Here is a 20195-nt window from a genome sequence, read left to right as displayed (position 1 = left end):
ACACAATGTTTCAGCCTGAGCGTTCCCGAACACCTGCGACTGGCAACACAACTCGACTGACCTCCCAGCTGTTCTCACACGCTGCTACACCTCCCGAATCCAGTTCCCAGGCTTTAGTAAGCCTTTCACTTGATATCACAACATATCTGCCCCTCTCTGCTTTCCCTCCCTCCCTGTCTGGCTGGCTGGCTGGCTGGCCGGCTTTTTCACGGCAGCCTGTTTTCACTCAGCAGCTTTGACAAAGACTGGCGAAATAATTACAGCTGGGCCCTAAACTCAGCGAGTGTTTGTCTCCAGTAATCTCCACCAAACCCATGAGCGCGGACCGTGTCATAGGAAGGAGAGGAAGAGGCTGATTGTTCTGAAAACGAGAAGCCAATGACATCATTTCAAAGAGCTCTGTTGAGACCGCTCAACACTCGCCGTAAATAGGCAACAAAGTAAGCGCTTTATAATGTACGCGGCTCGACGAATGTCAACAAATCTTATTATTTCAGACGCGGCCGCGCGACTCGTCGAGAGCCTCCTATTCCAGCTCCAACATTCATTATTCATTCCCTTTTTCCTCCCCGTCTACACCCCACTTTTTTTTTTTTTTTTTATTTCTCATACAAAACGATTAGAATGTACGAATCTATTTTCTGAAGATAAGAAGCTAGTTTATATGTGAGCATAAGCCAGATCAGAGCTAAAAAGATTTGGCTTGTCTTAGGCCAGGATGTCTTTTGTGATGGCCCGGGGACAGCAGGAAGACGGCTTGGGGTCCTCAGGATGTGAGTGAGTACAGGGGAGGGAGGAAAGAAGTGAGGGAATGGAAGCGAAGGAGAGGAACAAACAGTAAGTCATCGCAAAACTATGAGGAAAAAAATCACAGTATGGCAAAGCGTAAAAAACCCGAAAGAGGCAAATATAGGTTCTTGTCGGTGTATAAATAAAAAAGGGGCCCTCGTGGGCCTGCACGGCGAGAGATGTGCTAAAGATGCTCCATCACGGGAGAGGCCGGGTGAAGATGAGGTTGCTGTAATTCGCAGTGACAGTTGGGGATGAGTTATTGGGGAAGTGTAGCATGTAAATCACCATCTTGCTACCTCTGCTACTGCACACTCAAGTGCTCAAAGCCGCCAGGGGTAGAGAGGGCCAGGGAGCGGAGAGCGGCTCCGTGGGCAGGCAAGGGAAGCGTGGACACGCAGAGATATTTACATACAGTCAGACAGACTTCCTGGCATTGTCAGCCTGAGAGCGTTGATGTCAGATCCACTCCTTCCTGTGCAGAAGGGAGAACGCCATGCGATGACAATGGCTCCAAAACAGGACAAAGAGGAAATGTTTAAATTTAGGCCCCTTCTTCCACCATCTCCTCTTTCACGGCCACGGAGCTCGGGAGCTGTTTAGTTTCGTGAATTCCTCCAGTTTTCCCCCCCTCCTGAGCTCTCCCTCTCCCCATTGTGTCATTTCAATAGAAGGATTTTCACATTCAGCGCAAATCCCAAAGGAGGATCAGCTAGTGAGACCAGAGTTCAGTCAATCACTTGTTTTCACTTATGTTCCTTTAGAAATGATAAGTGCTTTCTTATAAATCCATCCCACAAATGGGATAGAAAGAATTAAATATATGTATACAGCAGCTACGGCAAACAGATCTTTAATGAGGATTAAAAGCAGGGAAAATATATTAAAAAAAAAAAAATAATGGCCAATTTTTTCAGGCTTTTCAGAAAACACAAAAAACTGAACCAAATATTCAATATATGATATTTATTATTAAAAATAATTTTGTCAAAAAAATACTTTTTTTTTGGAAGGTGACAATATAAAATATATATATGTATAAAAAATGAAAAACTAACTTCTTCCTCTAAATGTGACATTATTCTTATTATTTTTATACAACATAAGAATAATAACTGTAGCCTATTTGCACGGTGTGGACATGTATCATGAGTGAGTGTGTGTGTGTGCGTGCGCGCGTGGGTGTGTTGTTTGCGTGTGTTTCTCTGTCTGCGTGAGAGCTTTATCACAAATCAGTGTCGGCGTCTGCAGAAGCGTACAGGGCAAGAGTTCACCGGTCTGGGAGTTTCTCAAAGTCTGGTGATAGCTGGCGAAGTTTGGAGGCGCGCACACACACGAAAAGAAAAAAAGAAGAAGAAGAAGAAGAGGAAGACAGGGAAAGACCAGGCGCGAGGAGTCCGCAACGCAGCGTCCGCCTCACCCACGGACAGAAGTTAAGCCCCGCAAAGTTGGAGTGGATAAGTTTAGCCGGCGTTAGAGGCGGCGTTTGACTCCGAGGACGGCGACGATGCTCTTTTAAACGGGACGAGCTTTCTGCGGGTGAGGTCGGCGGCTTTAACGTCAGGAACTTCAGGTGGTGAGTTGAGGAGACTGGTCCTTTTCCTTTTCTTTCTTTTTTTTTTCGCGTTTGTTATCATTACTGCTCGATACATATCGGAAGTTGGCGAAGTTTTAAAGCCAGTTTTTAGCGTTGACTCGTTATTGTCATTTTTTTTTTTTTTTTTTTAAAGGAAGCGCTTAAGTAACTGACTGACCAACCCACCAAGCAACTTTTCTCAAATTAAGTCCTATGTCAATTTTATAGACGCCATTTTTTTTTTACTTTTGGACGTAACTTATTTTTAAGAGTCACCTCGTTTTTTCCTTAAGTTTTGTGTTCGTTTTAAAAGCTTAAAACAGCAAAAGGAAATACCCTTTTAAGTGGAGTTAAACAGTTTATATTTCATTCTAACTACCAAGCAAGTTGTCAAACACTTAAATAAAAATGTCATTATTAGATTAACTGATAAAGCGTTAACTTTTAAAAGCCTAAATGTGTTTCCCATACACATTTGAGGTGTGACCCTGCTTCCTTTGTTATTTTTAACGCTTGAGTGGCAAATTAAAGAGGGAAAACTTATCAGCGAAAAGCCTCTAAATCAAATTGTGACATACAACAGAGAAGGGGCAGCTTAATTAAAAATAAATCTGTGGTTATGATCTCATGTAACAACAGAGATGTTTGCTGGAGGCCCCAATTACACAAGACGCCTCCATATATTAAAGGGATTACAAAATGGGGGGGCAATTAGCATGTGGCAGGGTGGCACTGGCTGAGCATCTTCCTCCTAAGAAGGAGCTTATCTGAGCTGTGGTGATGTCACAGCTGGAGCGGGCCTGAAATAACCAGACATCTCTGTAGTGAGTGTTTCCATGACAACACAGCCTCCTGGCTTAAATGGTGGACGGGGACTGTGTCTCAAATAATTACTTTGGATAATGTGGTCCAAATATGAGAGGAGATGGGCAGCGGGTGTTGACTCGTGGTGCGAAAGTCCTTGTCTGAGACCTCGCTGCTTTTTTGGCGTTTAAGTTGCGCTACCTGTGTCTCATTGCTAAATTTGACCCCGCGGCCGATTAAATATCCTCCACATTTAGTCGAATGCGTTTTACATTCGCGGCGTACTTCTGCAGGCATTCTGAGCAAAGCTGTGACAGAACAAGCATGATAGAAAATGACAAGGCAGCCAGTTTAATGTCAAAGTCCTGAATAAAAATGTGTTTTTGTTCCTCTAGGTGTCTGAGAAAGGGAGAGGGCCTGAAACATGATGTCCATCGGAAGTGATAGCTGACACCGTAGAATGAGAGAGGATGGAACAGACAGACAGCCCTGCCCCTGAAAGCAACAACCCTAATGGGTTTGTCAACCGAGTGTTTAACGTTTCTCTGGATGTGGAGAAGGAGACCAGCAGCCTTTGTATTCAGGAGACCGAGCCAGCGCCTACAGAGGGGCAGGGAGAAACCCAGGCTGCCTCCTCTCAGGCCCCTCCTAAGGACAAACAGGAGGTCAACCGGAGACCCCGTGCCACAGGGGGTATCTGGAAGATCTTGAACCGAAAGAGAGCCGTGTCAGAGCTGGAGAGAAGGCCCCACTCCATGATTTTGCCTGGGGAGGCTTCCATCCCTAAGCTCTCGTTCGCTGACAAGGTTCGCTCCTTCAAAAAGCTTAAATCCCCCGCAGTGTTTAGAGGAAAAACAGGGAAATTGTCCACCTCCAAGCTATCTAGCTCCTTTGTGGACGAGGACTCTTTCTGCCACGATATTGGGACTCCCCAGCAGTCCACCAGGGGCACACTTAGAAACCGGGGCAAGAGGCATTCGTATGCTGGCTACACAGGAGAATTCGATTGCTCGTTCGAAGACATCGACCCGCCGGCTCCCGTGGACGGCCATCAGCCCAGTGCGCCGGGAGAGGCTGCCGTGACTCAGAATGGTTGTAAACCATCTGAAAGAGTTTCCTACACTAAAAGAAACCACAACAATTCAACCAACTGCAACAAAACCGCTGCGAGTTGCGAAGAGCCCAGCATCAAGGGGAGCCCGAAGGCCCAACACAGGGGAGGAAGGAGACACAAAGATGTGTGGAGTTACCTGAGGAGGATTTCCATCTTGGGGAAGCCCAATCCCGTCTACTCCGAGAGGAGCTTTGACTCCGAGCTTCACTCCCTGGACAAGACCATGGACTCCGACTACGGCTCCGTAGATTTCGGGAGCGTCCGAGATTTTCAGCCGCCTCCCCCGAAACACTCGGACACCAAGGGACACTTCGGCGGCCTGTTCAAGTTTTTCAACAGCGTGGCAGAGACCGCCAGAAAATGGAGGACAACATCACGCTCCTTCTCTCCCCCAGAAGGAGAGAGGAGTCCGACGAGCTCCCCGCGGGTCCTGCAGCGCACGGTGGACAACATTCACAGCGTGTCCCTGACGCTTCACAATGAAGGATTTCCAAAATCCCAGCCTTCCCCATCGTCGCCGCTAACCGCCAAACCCTCACACTCTGGTAGCTTTGACGGCAAGACTCAAGCGCCTGTGGCAGATGGACGGTCCCCCCAGGTGGTGCTGAGAGCCTTCAGATCGTCCTCGGGATCTCGGGCTGTCAACGGCCTCCAGAGATTTGAGATTACAGACAAACACGTAGATAAAGAGGCCAACCACACAGCCATAGTGCAAAATCATATCCCTCGTTCAGATCAAAACACAGAGTCTAAAAACAAATCAGAGGTTGAAGGGGATACATTGAACTCTGTCTGTCAGGAGGAAAAGGTAGAGCGACGGACGGGAAATGAGCAGAATTCCAGGGATGTTCCACTCGACTCCCACCAGATACAGGAAGTGAATGTCCAATCGCAACAAGGTGACAAAGACAGCACCACCAATAGCGTCCCAGCGTCTGATTCAACAGAGGAAATATTTAAGGTAGGTAACTTTAAATCGAGAGTGAGGCGCATTCATTCTCAACCACAGAATTTTAATAAATGCATTTGTTAAATGTCTCATTTGCATTGCTAAACTATTGTTTTGTTTATGTTTGTTCCTAGAGTAACGTCTTCTGTTTAATTTCCCACATATTTGTGCCATAACCACATTCCATTGCAGGCTTTTCCTCATCATTAACATGGCCAGAGGCATGCCTCATGTAATTACTGCATAAATGCTCAACATATCATTTAGGTAACTGCTTCAACCATGGTCATTCTTTTGCTTCTTAAAACCATCAAACAGACTGGAATCCAAATGGTACCAAGGCTGTTTCTTCATGATCTTGCAGTGGGCAGTAGGTGTGGTACATTACATGCCAGGTCAAACAAAAACATCCAAGGCACCACACTGTAAGGACATGATTTTGGCACCTACTCTGCTGTTGTCCTTTTGCCCCATCTGTTGGAGAAAAGAGGAAGTAGTAATTACAAAGGTACACAACACCATGCTAGGGGAGTTCATGTCCATTGTTGCTTAGCCAGCTGCTCTACCCCTAGCATGCGAGGAAACTCCTAATTTCCCGAAGAGCTCGCCGTGTGTGACTGCAGTAGCCCTAGAGGTCTGTGACGATCGCACTTCATGACAGCACCCTTCCCCTCTCACTCCTTCGGAGAAATTAGTCATCCCCCTTCGAGTCACACCGACAAGTCGTGACACGTTAGCCGCGGCTCCCAATGACAAAATGAGATATGACATCTCAATACTCAGCAGCCTTTCATAGGGGTTGTTTATTATGCAAAGTCAAGGACTTTAGGAGGTGGATGTGTTTTGGGAAGGGTGTCAAAAGTTGCACAATAAAGTAATTTAGCGTGGTTATATGGGGGATGTTTTTAGGAGGTATTAATGAACTTAACTGAAAAAATGTTTAGTGACAAAAAACTACAAATTAGAATTTTACACATAGAGTACAGTGTGTATAAACTGGAAACATGACTTAAGTGGAAGAGCAATGAAAAAATATACTTGGATCAAAGAAATACATTGTGCTTGATTAATTATCCACACAAAGGATATATTATCTTATTAACTGAATTAAGACTGAGATTTTTTTTTTTCTTTATCTATGTCCAGTTATGAACTTGCTTTTTGAGGGTACTTTTAAACCTCTTAGTGAACCTGGTTCTTGTGTCTGTAATGCTAAACAACTGCCAAATCTCAGAGGATCTAGTTTCTAGTTGAAATCTGTAGGTTGAAAACACAGGAAGAGTTTCAAGTGCCGACCTACTTAACACACCTTGAACCTGAAAAATTCAATAAGGCAGAACTTCCCCGACAGCTTTAGTGACAAAAATGCCCAGTGCACAGTACATGGCACAATAAACAAACACATACAAAGCCATTGTTGACTAAACATGTGTCTACACAATGAACAGTAACCTGCTGAATTTGCCGCCCGTTATTTTCCCGATTTCCTGTTCAGCTGATAGTTTTGCTGGAGAAGCCTCCTCCCTCCGTGGGGGTTCTTAGAAGTACAGCAGCACCCTGATACTACAGCTGTGTTACGGAGTGATGCTTTGTCGACCTCTGACCGAAGTGTGTCGTTCCTTTCCGACTTGAGTGAGACCAACACGACAACAGTTTTGTTTTTGCCTCTCAAACGAAGTCATAAATTAACGTAAAGCAGACAACAGTGATAATCATCACTGGTGCAAAAGCAGGAATCCAACTAAACGTGTTGTACGTTCGTCTTTGCTAAAAAGAGTGTCAGTGCTCAAGTTGCACTGTTTGCACTGCAGAGACCTGCTCAGGTAAAGTGATACGCGTTTGGGAAATCCTCCTTTGTAATCACGAGCAGTTTAAAAATGAAATCCATTTGCCTGTTGTACTTATTCTTCTCAGGAATGTAACTGCCAACAGTCTTGGCACTTGTTTAGCTACTGATGCATTGTAATTAGGAACATGAGCTCATGGCTGGTAGAGTCTTTATTAAATGAAATATGAGGTGTTTTCTGTTGAATCTACTGAGACGTTTGCCCGATTCTCTGCACAAGAAATGCATTGTTGCACCTTTATCTGAGCCAAACTGCTGAGTGTCTGTGCCAATCACAGCTGTGCGAGCAGATTGCCAGCCAGACAGGCTGCGGTGGTAGACAGCCGGGCCCCGCCGCGGCCCACTCTAGCACAGAGAAGACCGCTGTACCTCACAGGCGCTTGCGCCCTCGCCCTCGACCGGCCTCGGCCGTGCTGGACCTGCCGAGACCCCACCCGGACCGAGAGCTCTACAGCCACTACAGCGAGGTCGGCTCCCTGTGCCGGCGGAGACGCAGGCCCGCCGCCACCATGACACACTCGCTGGCGGTGAGAGGGACGGCTGCTCGCTCCAGGCCTTGCTCTGTCATAGAGACCAGTTTTACTAGGGAGCCACAGTCCATGGAGCTGAACCACAGAGTAAGGAGCTAAAACACTGGCATTCATGAACAAAAAAAAAAAAAAAGTCACTGAAAATAAACATACAAATATTGTCATAAAAGCAGCAAATTTGTCGTCCTATAAATATACCCACAGAAGCAGTCGCACGAAGTAAATGCATGTATATAAAGTGCACATATACACAGTGTGAAGGCAGGAGAGCCAAGTCCCGCTAGTAGTCTCCACCAAGTCTTTGATAAATATAGCCCAAGCCCATAATGAATCAAACATACACTACAGACGCTGAAGGGCAGCCCAGTACTTACCCAGTATTTATACACCACTCACTGTTAGCTGCAACAATGCCCGCATGCTCTGCCTCATTTATAGAGCTCTGTATTTCTGGATGCTGCTTTTCCCTCAGCCCCCCCCCACACCCTCGTCTCTCCCTCCTCTCTTTTTCTTTCCCTATATCTCACCTCTCTTTGTTGCTTCTCTTTCTCCCTCACGTTCAGTCTTTCTCTGTGGCCAATTTTCTGCCTCATCGCTCCCATAAGCTCTACCTCTCATTGCCCTAACTCAGAGTCGGTTCGTTTTAACCTGAGAGACCGCCTGGTTGGCATGATGTATAGTCTCTCATGGTTTGCTGCAGGGCATGCACACCCGACCAATGCACCAGAATAGACTTGCTGGATGTGAAGTACTTTGATTCACTGCAAAAAAGGGGGCAAGGCAGTTTTTTTTTTTTTTTTTTTTTTTTTTTTTTTTTTTTATGTGAAGGGCAGGAGAGTGTGTGCGTTAAACCTTGCGTATGTGAGCTTGTGCATTGGAGTAACGTTGTGTGGAATGCAGGTGATGCCCTAACTACTCAGTGCCCTCTAGGCCTTGTCTCGCCCCCCGGGTGTGTCACCGTTAGAGCCCCCGCACAGGGCGTCTCTGCAGCGGTGCCGATCCCTGCCCCTGGCCCCCAGCACCCTCACTGCCTTGGCACTGCTCCTGCCTCAGTCAGGTACCATTTAATATTTTATTTGTTTATTTTTTAATTTTTTCTAGATTATTGATTGATGTGTATGATGATGTGGTCTATGTGTATCCGTGCAGTAGACATGGCTCAGTCTTCGTCAGTGCGCCTGCGGCCTGGAGGCTCCGGGAGCTGTAGGAGGAGGAGGCTGTTAAGACCCGGGTCAGAACCGCTACAGGTCAACATAGTGAGTTGGACACACCTCTTAAACACACACACACACACTCAGAAGAATGAATATATGTGGTCACTATAAAAATGTTTTTTTTTTGAAGTCATGTTATTTTGCAGCCACCTTGGTAATGTGTCACGGGGGCATTAAAAGTGTGCACAGGAACAGTCAACTCTGACGAAGAACGCTTGAGATAATTGGCGATTTTCCGCTTAAATAAAATTGAAAAAGCACAACATCAACTTCGTTTATGACTCAGTCCAGAGTGCCGCGGTGTGACCAATGTCTCTGACTCATCCCACCAGAGCTCTTGAAGAAATGCCAGGCTAATTCAATTTTAATTAGATACAGTAAGCTAGGAAAACCGATAATTACGCTCGTGCTTACTGTTTGAACTGCAGTTGAAACATTCGTGAACCTGTGCTCTTATAGAATAGATAGTTTTTAGGGGGAGGGGACAGTTGGAAAGTGTGTCATACAAGTGCCATCTTTGATGTTGTGGGATTTTTCCATATTTTGTCAGATATGTTTCTTCCTTATATTATCTACAAGCACAAATTCATAAAAACTAAAGAAATGCGACCACATCGTACCATATATACACAAATGTTACACTAAAGTAGATAAATGTAAGAGCACACATGAAATACGAAGGAGTATGACTGATAAATAACCTCTCACTGATACTGCTAATATGGGGACGACAAGGCACCGGTTTCATCAGTTAACAGAGGGACTGATCCGTGAGGACGGTGGTCATGTGGATTAATGCCGTGCAGCACTCTCAGGCCATTACTCACCCTGAATGGGGCACATGACATTTATAATGTGTTGTTTAATTTGAGAAGAGGACATACAGACAAACTTACTGACTTTCTCAGCAGAAAGACGAATGACAAAGTGGTTTCCACCCACACCGGTGGTGTGCTGGAAACTCTGAGGAGCGTCTACAGGAACGCGTCTTTGTCAGTCGTGTAAAATTAGCTTCAGAATATGTTGGAGTAATACTCCGCAAGAAGTGAAACCAGGCATTTCAGAATCGATGCTTTGATGTGTAAGGGGCCTCTTGGGGGATTCTAGTGGAAGGAGTTTTTTTTTTTTTTTTTTTTTTTTAAATATCCTCATGGTGTAGTGAACATGTCTTGGGCTGCAACTGGCATCTGCACCTACAGGACTGTAACGCGTAGGAGCCACAGTATTTGCATATGATTTGATCATATTACTCCAGCACCACATGCTTTAGGTTTATTCCTTCTGCCGTCTTCCTTCGGCTAAAGTGCGTTTTAGTAATGTTTCGTGACATTTTTATTCAAAATGATTAATGAGAGAATCTTATTGAAATGTCTTAAAGTGGTGTTTTCTCAGTTGAGTATCACAATTAAGTGTTCAGTGCAGTTTAATAAAGAATCTACGGTACGTAGCGACGTAAAAATGTGTGGTTAGAAGTCAGATTTCCTGCAATAGACTCAAATTTTAAGGATTTGCTGTGCAAGAGTCAGTAACTGTACAACAAAGCAGTTGGTTTTCATCACCATGACAGTGTCTGACCAACAGTTCATCCTGCCTCGTCTTTGCACTAGAATTTAGTAAACTGCTGTTCGCCTTTGAAGCATTGATACTCCTGCATAAAGCCTTTCGATTATAACTTTTTTTTCTGGCTGAACTAAATAGTGTTTGTGAACCGCTGCACGTTGTTGCCATGACACTCGCTGGCTCCTGTTCATCTTCTTGCTTCTATCTTTAGGCAGCCTTTTTAAGCGTGAGCTAAATAGAGAAAGTGTGTGGGTGAGAAAGAGAAAAAGGGGTGGGAGAGAAGGGAATAGAGCCGTTCCCTTTGTCGTGGCCCTCCCCTGGGGAAGGGAACATGGACACATAACGCCAGAAATCCCTCGTGTGTGTGTTTGAATGCTAGGAATGGCAATAAAAAAGGAGTTTTGAAATGAGATTGTTGAGAAGACAAAATATTATCACGCGTTCATGAAAGAAAAGCGACTCATTAAGGAACAACAGTAGATGCATGTGTACATGCACACATGGTGTACAGTGGCAAAATAACCATAATCCAGTGCAACGTGATGATTTGCCTGTAATGTATACAAAAAAAGTTGAAAGGTGAATGGATGACATAAGGTTGTGTGGATCTTCTGTTTGTGATACAGTGTATGTTACAGTCTGCCTTTTAGGAAGACTGCGGGAGCCTAGAGGCCGCAGGCAGAGAGAAAGCATTCTCACTGCAGTGGATTAGCTGCTAATGCTGACGCCTCTTCTTCTCTTCCCTTTCATTTGAATGGATTTCTCCCCAAGTCAGCCTCTCCTCTCCTCTCCTCTCCTCTCCTCTCCTCTCCTCTCCTCTCCTCTCCTCTCCTCTCCTCTCCTCTCCTCTCCTCTCCTCTCCTCTTCAATAAACTATATAATAACAGTCTTTAATTCCCATGCAGATGAGGGTACACTTTTCTGTGTGCTACTAATGCTGTGCCCGGAGCTCTGCTGTCAGCTCGTCAGAAAAGGGGGGGGGGTCTGTCTTATTAAGGGCATCATGCAGATTAAGAGTTTCAACCTAAACCGTATATGATTAAGTTGGGGCCGGCCTAAGTTTGCGTGGCCGTAATCATATTATGCAATGCTGTCTATTTATTATGAACGCATGAGTCAGCAGGAAGTGGCTATTTGGGCAAAAAATAGGGCAGCGATGAAAACGCGCTCGCACACGCGTGTGTGCGCGGGGCACCGGTGCTCTTGTGCCGTGTTTATCGTAGTGTTTGGATTTGTATCCCGGGCCTTCAGCCTGTGTAATAACACGTAGACTTCACATGCTCTTCTGATGGCTTCAGAATTCATCCGTCAGGATGTGTGAGTCATTGCATTGGCAGCTTCATTACGCTGTGATGAATGAATAGCACCGGCTAGTGGTATCTGTGTCAAAGACACTGTGAATGTGTAGCGTTTGTCTCACCCCGCGTTTTATTTCTCGAGTCCTGCGAGAGCAGCCGTGGGAATGGATCTTCCTCGCAGCGACTGTACGTACAGTCCGCACTCTGAGCCGCAGGCGGCCTGGGATCCTTTATCGGTGTTCATTCAGCGCCGTTACCCGGCCGAGGTGCAGGTGACTGCTGTGACTTACTGCAGCCACCAGCTAAAGCTGTTTTGCAGGGTATGGTGAGCTGTGATAAATAGTAGCTCCGCTGAGTGAATCTGAGCAGGTGGTTGTGTCGGAGCCTCCTCGGGCTTTTTCTTCCAAAGAATGGGTTTCCGCCTCTCAGGTGTGTGTGTGTGTGTGTGTGTGTGTGTGTTGTCAGTAATCCGCGTGGCCATGCAACTCCATGCATACATGTATGCGCTGTGTGTTTTTGTGTGTGTTAGGGAGACGGATAGAGACACTCAGGGCCTTCCTCTTATGTAACTATAGAGAAGGTTTTCTTTGCCCCCTACAACAGCCATTCCTGCTTTTCCGATGACTGCGTGTTCCCGGAACTGGAGGAACAGTACCGTGTATTAATTCTCTAACTCACTGGTGTATCCGGTTCTACAGTATCTCCGCATCACGCTCTGTGTTTTGTCAGTTCACGCGTGTCTGTACCTGTACGGATTTGTGTTTGTGCCGTTTTGAAACTCATCAGGCTTAGGACTTCTTCCATTCCATCACTCATACAGGGCTACGTTGTCTCCACAGTAGGACGGATATTTATGTTTCAGTAACATCACACCATGCGTGATTTTTTGTTATGACACTCTTTAAGACCTAAAGCCCTTTGGGGCCTCGTTATCCAGCACCAGTCGTAATTTGTGTTAGTTCTCCCAAACTGGCTTACCCGCACGCGTGAGCGTCCACTGTTTGTTTAGTGGATTATCGTGACTGTTTGACAGGTTGATGTGGGGTATAAAGACTTGAGTCAGCGCAGTGGTGGCTAATAAAATGATCCCTTACTATCTGACTGCATCATCTTCAAGTAGAAACCACACTCGTAAAAACGCGTTTCATTTATTTATTTTTTTTCCTGGTGAACAGGTAAAATTTGCCGGTAACATTCACTTTAACTTCATCCCCAACTATAGAATTATTAGTTAGTTCCTGGAATTACATGTCAGGGTTTGGCCTTTACTGTGTGTATTCACGTGTGATTAAAATAGTCAATATTTTTTTATATTTTTTCTCATAAATAGTAAGCTGTTCTCACAATGTATCACCACGTTAGCAATGGGTTACGTTTCTGAAGTCTGAATAAAACATATAGCTGCAGCCCTGGTCACTTTGTCCTGCCTTTAAATAATGAGACAGAAGCTAACTGCCTGTACAGTGCTCTGCTAGTTAGAATGTATCCTGCAGGGCTATGTGAACGATGGGTTGGATTTTTCTGGCAGCTGCCACTTCCTGTGTACATTATTTAGCTTAACTTTCTGCCTCTGACCTCTCTGGCTCCCTGCTACACCACATGAGGCATCCGAGAAAATCCTCCACCACATACACATATTATGCAACCCTCTTGCTCTTTGTATTTCTTCCTCATCCCCCTCTCCACCTCCCTTTTTCTTTCTGACCTCAGAGCTAGTCATCCCTCCTTCCATCACATCCATCTCCCGTCTTCTTCTCACATCAAGTTTTTCTCCCCCAGTGTTTTTTTTTTTTTTTTTTTTTTCCCCCATCACCTTGCTCCCCTCCTTCCCTTCATGTTGTTCTCCCACCGGGCATGTGAAAACACCTGCTTCCTGCTGCCTGTTACGTGCGCTTTGTGTGTTTGAGTACAAGAGCATGCGAGTTTCCGTGTGCATCCATCCCTGTGTGCAGTCATATATTTTAAATGGCAGGCTTGTTAGGGACGGTTTCGCAGGACAGGATGCTACTTCGATGGCGAGGACTAACCTAACCCTTCAACAAAAAGTGAGGAAGGTGCTAAAAAAACACAGAGTGCCAAATAAGGCCTCACCCACCGTAGAGTTTTGCATTAATCCTGCTGTTTTGTGAGTGAAAAATCATTTTAGCATTGGACAGGTGGCTTTAGAAACAGTTACAACAACTATGTCATCTGTTGCCGTGGGCATAACAGTAAGAGCAGGTTCTTACGGCAGAATATTTTGATCATACACTGCATCCACAATCAGCAGTTAGAAACCTCGGGAAGACTATTCATACGTCCTAAAGTGTTCTGGGCTGCAGATGGCAGACAGTGCTCTGTTGAATGATGGCACGTAAGACCAGCACTGTGGAAGTATAGTAAAACAGCGCTGGTTTAGACAACAAATCTAAGCACAGGTCATGGTTTTATCCCTCATGCCACAGCCGGGGTCTAAGTGATTTCATGAAATACACACTGCCCCTGATGCTGAAGCAAAATATAATTGAAAAGAAAAGAGAGACTGCATTTTCAACAGTGTCCCTTAACGCTTCCTTCCTTCCTTTTTTTTTTTTTTTGTAGTTTGGGGAGCTTGTTATATTTTAGCAAAAGTTCCCCCTCAGTAGGAAACTTTCCATAAATGTCCATTTAATGACTTTTATTAGGATGCTTTGAGGAGGTGACTTTATAAATCGAGTTGTCAAAGGCAAATAGAAACTGCTCTTGAAATTTGTGGTGTAAAGGTTTCAGCAAAAAACACAATATACTATAATATACACTACCAGTCAAAAATTTGGGCACACTTTCTCATTGAAAGTAATGTGAACAAGAGATACGTTGCAGTCTTCTTTAATCGTCTTTAAAGTAAAAGATTTCATATTTGAGCGAAGGTGCTCGCTTGCTTCCTTGCGAGATGAGACAATTTATACCGGTCGCATGTCTGTGAAGCTTACAGCTGCTGAGCTTACAGCAAACACTGGCTGTTTGCCTGAGTGCTTCCAATATAATTTGGATTTTTAATAGAGGAACGTGGGGAGAGAGTGGTGCGTTGTAGTTCTGTGTATTATATGCTCTCAGCCATTAATACTTCAATTTCTTTCTTTTACGCCGCCCCCAGAGAAGCATAATAGGTCTCTATCAGCAAAGTATGGAAGACAGGTGAGGTGTGTGTGTTACATTTCCTTCTACATTATGTATTTGCTCTGCAAGTTTGTTTTCAAAGACAGTTTTTATTCCACAAGAGACTCTATACACCCTAAGTTTGGGTAGTGTTTATTCAGGGACTGTCTTCAGTTCTGCTAGAACTGCACAATGTAACGCTGTCTCACTAGGGGCTGGCACAAAGAACACAATCGCAGGGCATATTCATCTTGTTCTTCAGTCTCCAGAACACTAAGTTATTGTACTGTTTTATCATTAAATAATAATTCATCTTCGCCGGCCCCCGTGGCCATGTCACGCACGAGCAGGGATATTTGCCTTAAACCCTGTTGGGTCGAGGAATGTTGAGATATTGCTTTTGATGTCGCTGAGATTCCTCCACCCTACTTGGCACGACCTCCCTCCTCCTCCATCCTATATCTCGCTCCGTCTCTCGAACCTCTCTGTGCCGTGACCCACTGACTTGACTTTACACCCGAAAGCCAAATTGAGCTGAACGAATAAACAGCTGATGTCTGAACAATAGTGACAAAACTGCGTTCAGGAAAAAGTCCGGCGACTTATTTTTAGGACGCTTTGTGGCTGAAGGGCCTGGGAGGAAGCAGGAAGTCAGTGTGGTTGCCGTGGGGATGGGAGGAGGAGAAAAGAATTGGAGCAGACTAGCGAGGAAATGGGTGTGGTGGGCTTTGCCTCCCATTAGCTAAATACCTACCGACCACAAACAGATTCATTTGCTGGCCCTGAAGCCTGTAGGTTTGCTCGGGGCTGAAGACGTAGCTGGTCAGCTAAATGAAGGTTTTAGCTACGGAGCTGGTTATCAACAGTTAGAACTGACTGATCTCAGTCAGACCAGTAGATGAGCAGTGTACTTTTTAAACAGGTGCCTAATACACTTCAGCCTATTCCACACAATACAGTGTGAATGACAGGATGTCCCGTGATATTCACCACACATGCAGCTTTCAAAGAGTTTGGTGCATTTAGTTCTGTCTGGTGGTGAAATCGAGCTAAACAACAATATAAAAATACTAATAGATCTGAAGTATCGCACCTGAGTACTTTTATCTCCGTGTGAAAAGTGCTCGGTACTGTAGCAGTGATGAATGATGTCAGTGTGGCAGTGAACGCCTGCTGCCTTAAGTAGTGGAGCTTCCTGTCTGCATCCTATCAGGATACTACTAACTATTATAAATAGATGTCCTGAATCATAAATTGTAAACTGGTGCTCTGTGGCAATACTACAATTACATCATGCTTTTCTGGCAGCATTGCGCCAACCTCGTTAAAGGAAGGTGCTTTGTACTCATTTGTTTTGTAGTATTGATTAGCAGGAGGCACACTGGAGTTTCTGGAGGGGGTCCAGTCCGATGACATCAGATTCGGGCCTCTGCTATTTTCCGATCATCTTTTTCCCTTCGGCTTAATTGGACCGCGCTGTCGGGGTTCGTGCTGAAACAGTTCTCTCGCGGGGACAGGATGGCCCACTCAAGTGGGGAGTCTGCAGCTGCTTTTGTGGAAGTGGTTCAGGATTATTTTCACATGAGAGGGTCAAGGGTAACATCATGGAACTGACTGTCAGTTTGGCGGAGTTGCTACAGTAATAGAGATTATATCAGGCCCTGTGAAGAGAATAGAGAGAAGAGTTTCCTTCTGTATTTCTAAGGTTAAAATGTTGTTATCGTGGACTGCTTTGTACTGGAAAACGCTAATAGTAACTTTCAGAATTTTCAGAAGCTTTCCGAGGAGTCCACATTAGACAGTTCGCTCAGAATAATGACAATCTCGAAATGGAAGCAAGTTACACAATTAAGCCGCCGCGTTTGTTTAGCATGGAATGCACACTTGGTAAGTTCAGACTTATTTAATGTGCGACTGTCTGCTGGTGGGAGATATTCTGCCATTTATACCCGCTTTCTGTCTCCTCTGTATATGTATGAGTATATTAGCATTGGTGTCTGTGCAGATTTAGACTTTCAGATGTGACCTTTGTTGTCTAAATGTCAGGGAGATTGGAGAGGGAGCCCACAGAGGTAGGGCAGGCTTATGTAATCTGCTCCCTGTGTTTCACACACACATGCACACGTACACACACACACACACACACACACACACACACGTGCGCACACACAAAGCTTGTTTGAGGAAGGTTGTCATATCTCTGCTGTGATGCCTCGCTGAAAGCCTGGCTTTCAGGAGCCATTGCTTTTATCAGCATGTATGTGCAGAAAGTGCCTGGAAATTATTTATGGCTTTAAAAATACTGATATATTGCCTTCCTTTGGTGTTATTCTTTTAAACTTATTCTGAGGTCTTTTGATCCATCCCAAACCTTTCAGCTGAATGCGAAGACCGAGTGTAGTTTGGAGAGGGTGTGTGTGTGTGTCTGTGTGTTGGATGGTTGACTAGGTGCTGGCTGCTTTAAGACTGTGGGGACTGAAGTGATTCTCTTGCATGAATTTGTTCATGATCATGTTGTGCTCTTTTCATAGTCTGCCAACAATGAGAGGCCCAGACACCAGGACAAGTGCTAGAGGCTGTGATGTATTCATGTGTAATACAGCGTTCACCTTAAGTATCACTGTGGATATGAAGGCCGAAATAATGACGTGCTTCCCAATGGCAAACACGTGCATCAGATGGGGACTGGGGCCATTTTGTCCTGTCACTCACAACGCTGAACCTTAAAGAGACACTCCGCTGAAAAAACGGTGTTCTGAATACCAAACACTGTCATGTAGATTTGAAAGGCAGCTCTGAAATGTTTGTTCTTTCCTTCTGGAGAGGACATCAGCTGTAATATGCATGGGTTCATGATTCCAGCAGCATTTTTTTTTTTTTTTTTTGCAGAAAGTATCTAAACATCCATAGAAACTTTGCCTCAAGTTATAATCCACATTGCTACTTCATGGTTTATATGTTGCAAACAAAAGCTCTTTACCCGCACCTGACCCTGATTATGGCAGATCTGAACATGAAAACCTAACTAAGCTAACACTTCTAAGCTACTAAGCTATCAACCTGTACACCACTATATTTGTGTGAGTTAACACCAGGGGTTGTTTGAAATGTTTGTGTTGACCGGAAAGGTGTTAAAATCGAATGTAATCAGCACGATTTGAAGATTACAATGTAGTCTCCGTCCTCCATAACTGATCAGACTGTTCACAATAACCTGCACCTTCATTTACTACTACTATAAAAATGTGATTTGAGGGATTTAATTCAACAAATATTATACAGCTCATTTGTAACCTTTAAGGGACCGATGTGTAACACTTACAGGGCTTCTATGCGCCGGTGGAACCTGATACGCTGGGAGGTACGTCCCAGTTCTTTTTTTTTTTTTGTATGGTGGAAACTTGGTGTGGAACCCCTCTGTTGGGATCTGATGGCAAATATCTGCCAGATCTGCTCGGGTGAGTATCCGGCGCTTCAAGATGAAGTCACGTAGTCGTTGGATGGTGACATCATGTTTTATTATTGTTTAGACAACAGGAAGAAGTGGAAACGGAAAAGAGGTCAGCATTTTTAGCAGTTAGCGGTTGTTATCGAAGCAGAGCAGCTTAACGGTTTTATTTTGTCCTTTCATTCTTTGGATAAATTAATAAAAGCTGTATTATTATTTAACATTTTTCCTGTCGACTATACAAATGAATGGACTGAATTTTAATTATTTTGTGATTTTATCACTTTATTTTTTTTTATGAATAATGTGCTGTCACCGTATTGTTTGTGTTTTAAGCTTACATTGTCTAACCAAACTGATCTCACAGTCTGAGACGGATGGAGCTGAAAGTTGCCGAAAATATAGTTGATGTCATCTGGAAGCGCCGGATACTCGGATAACAGATCTGGTACCTACAGCGGTTTATAGCAAATGGCTTTTGTGGTTCTAGGACTATCCAGTTGCATGATGAGGTATTCTTTTTCTTCTTCATATCAATTGAAACACACCCCAAAACAAAATTCAAATGTTGTGTTACCAGACTCATTAGACTGAGTCATCATAATGACTCCATCACATCTGTAGAGAGAGCCTGCCACGCTGCACCGCTGTGTTTCTGTAGTAACCTAGAGTAGACACATAACAGAGGGCATTTTGCATTATTATATTGATGTGGTGGCCAACAAATGTTCTCAGGAAGGGGTGAGGAGGGGTTTTCATTTGGACGCAATCTGCAACCTCACCACTAACTCCCACACACGTGTCCTTTAAAATTAAACTGGGCCAAAATTACTGCATTGGTTTTTAAATGTGTGATTGTAGTGAAATAGTTATCATATATTACTATGGCTTCCCTCGAAAGAATGTCTCATAATCTCTCTCTGGGCCCTGTGAGTCACATGAATACCACATCACAGCACAGATCACTGGAAATGCAATCGGCAATAATTGCCGGGTAAATCTCAGAGCTTCTTTTCCTGTCCCATAAACCAGACTAGTTTTGATGGCTGGCTTAAACCTGTAGCTGTACTGGTTTTACATCTGAGCGGGGATTTTTGTACCTTTAGTCATCCTGGTATTGTTCAAATCTAGTATCAACACGTATCCCAATTAATCTGATGACAAGTGGGCAGCTTTAAGAACGCTCGCGAACACACCCAAACGAATTTAGTGTGCCTCTGCATCTGATTCAGAACACATTTGGAGGTGGTTCCTGCCTTGTTCCTTCAGTGTTGTGAGCACATAATGTATCCTGGCACAGACGGACAGACATCCTCTATGTAAGAAAGGTTTTGCCCCGTTCATTTCATCCCATACAGTGGGTTTGATGTGCTCTCTGTGGTATTTCACATTATATCCTGCTGCTGCACTCACACAATTACACCTCTCTGCTAAAAGTTTCCCACTACAACCACCGTCTGATCTGTTGGCCACTGAGGAGTCCAGTGAGGACTCCACTTGTGTAGCGTGAGTTTTTTCTGGACCACACTCTGAATTATAGAAGCAACCTCAAGACTCGCTTAGACAGTAGAAACACGAGGAGGACACTGATTTACATCTGTACATTAAGTAATGTTTGTGAATGAAACCATTAAAAGTGGATATTACCTAATTATAGTTTTTTATTTTTAGACGGTGCTGTTGTGATGTGATGCCATTTTTTTTTTCTTGAACTGCAGAATACAGTAGCCTGGAATGTATCTGCTCAATGAGGACTAGAATAAATATTCGTGTGAAGCATCACTGATGACACAGAGAAAGGTTTTAATGATCATAAACGGAGATGGCAGCTTTACGTTAACGTCGCTTGCATTGGTGTTTTTTTTTTTCTGGAGCAACAGGGTAAATGTTGTTGAATATTACTGATTAAGTCTTGCTATAAATTGGCTGTCATTACACCGGTGAAAGAGA

General features: G+C 44.3%; 1 protein-coding gene across 6 annotated transcripts in view; it reads left to right on the top strand.

The window, feature by feature from the left end:
• Positions 1–1966: 1966 nt before the first annotated feature.
• The window catches only part of LOC125008684 (spermatogenesis-associated protein 13-like), a 40152-nt gene continuing 21923 nt past the window's right edge, over positions 1967–20195 (top strand). Inside the window, exons 1-5 of one of the 6 annotated variants that reach the window (XM_047586038.1) lie at positions 1967–2365; positions 3565–5244; positions 7357–7695; positions 8539–8665; positions 8758–8864. In XM_047586038.1, the coding sequence (XP_047441994.1) occupies positions 3640–5244; positions 7357–7695; positions 8539–8665; positions 8758–8864 (2178 nt within the window). In that variant the 5' untranslated portion in view covers positions 1967–2365; positions 3565–3639. The remainder of the gene's footprint in view (positions 2366–3564; positions 5245–7356; positions 7696–8538; positions 8666–8757; positions 8865–20195) is intronic. The other 5 variants (XM_047586035.1, XM_047586034.1, XM_047586037.1 and 2 more) reach the window with 5 other exon arrangements.

The sequence above is a fragment of the Mugil cephalus genome, chromosome 5, assembly GCF_022458985.1.
Source record: "Mugil cephalus isolate CIBA_MC_2020 chromosome 5, CIBA_Mcephalus_1.1, whole genome shotgun sequence".
Classification (NCBI taxonomy): Eukaryota; Metazoa; Chordata; class Actinopteri; order Mugiliformes; family Mugilidae; genus Mugil; species Mugil cephalus.
The sequence above is the reverse complement of the archived record's forward strand: the minus strand, read 5'-3'. Positions and strand labels throughout refer to the sequence as shown.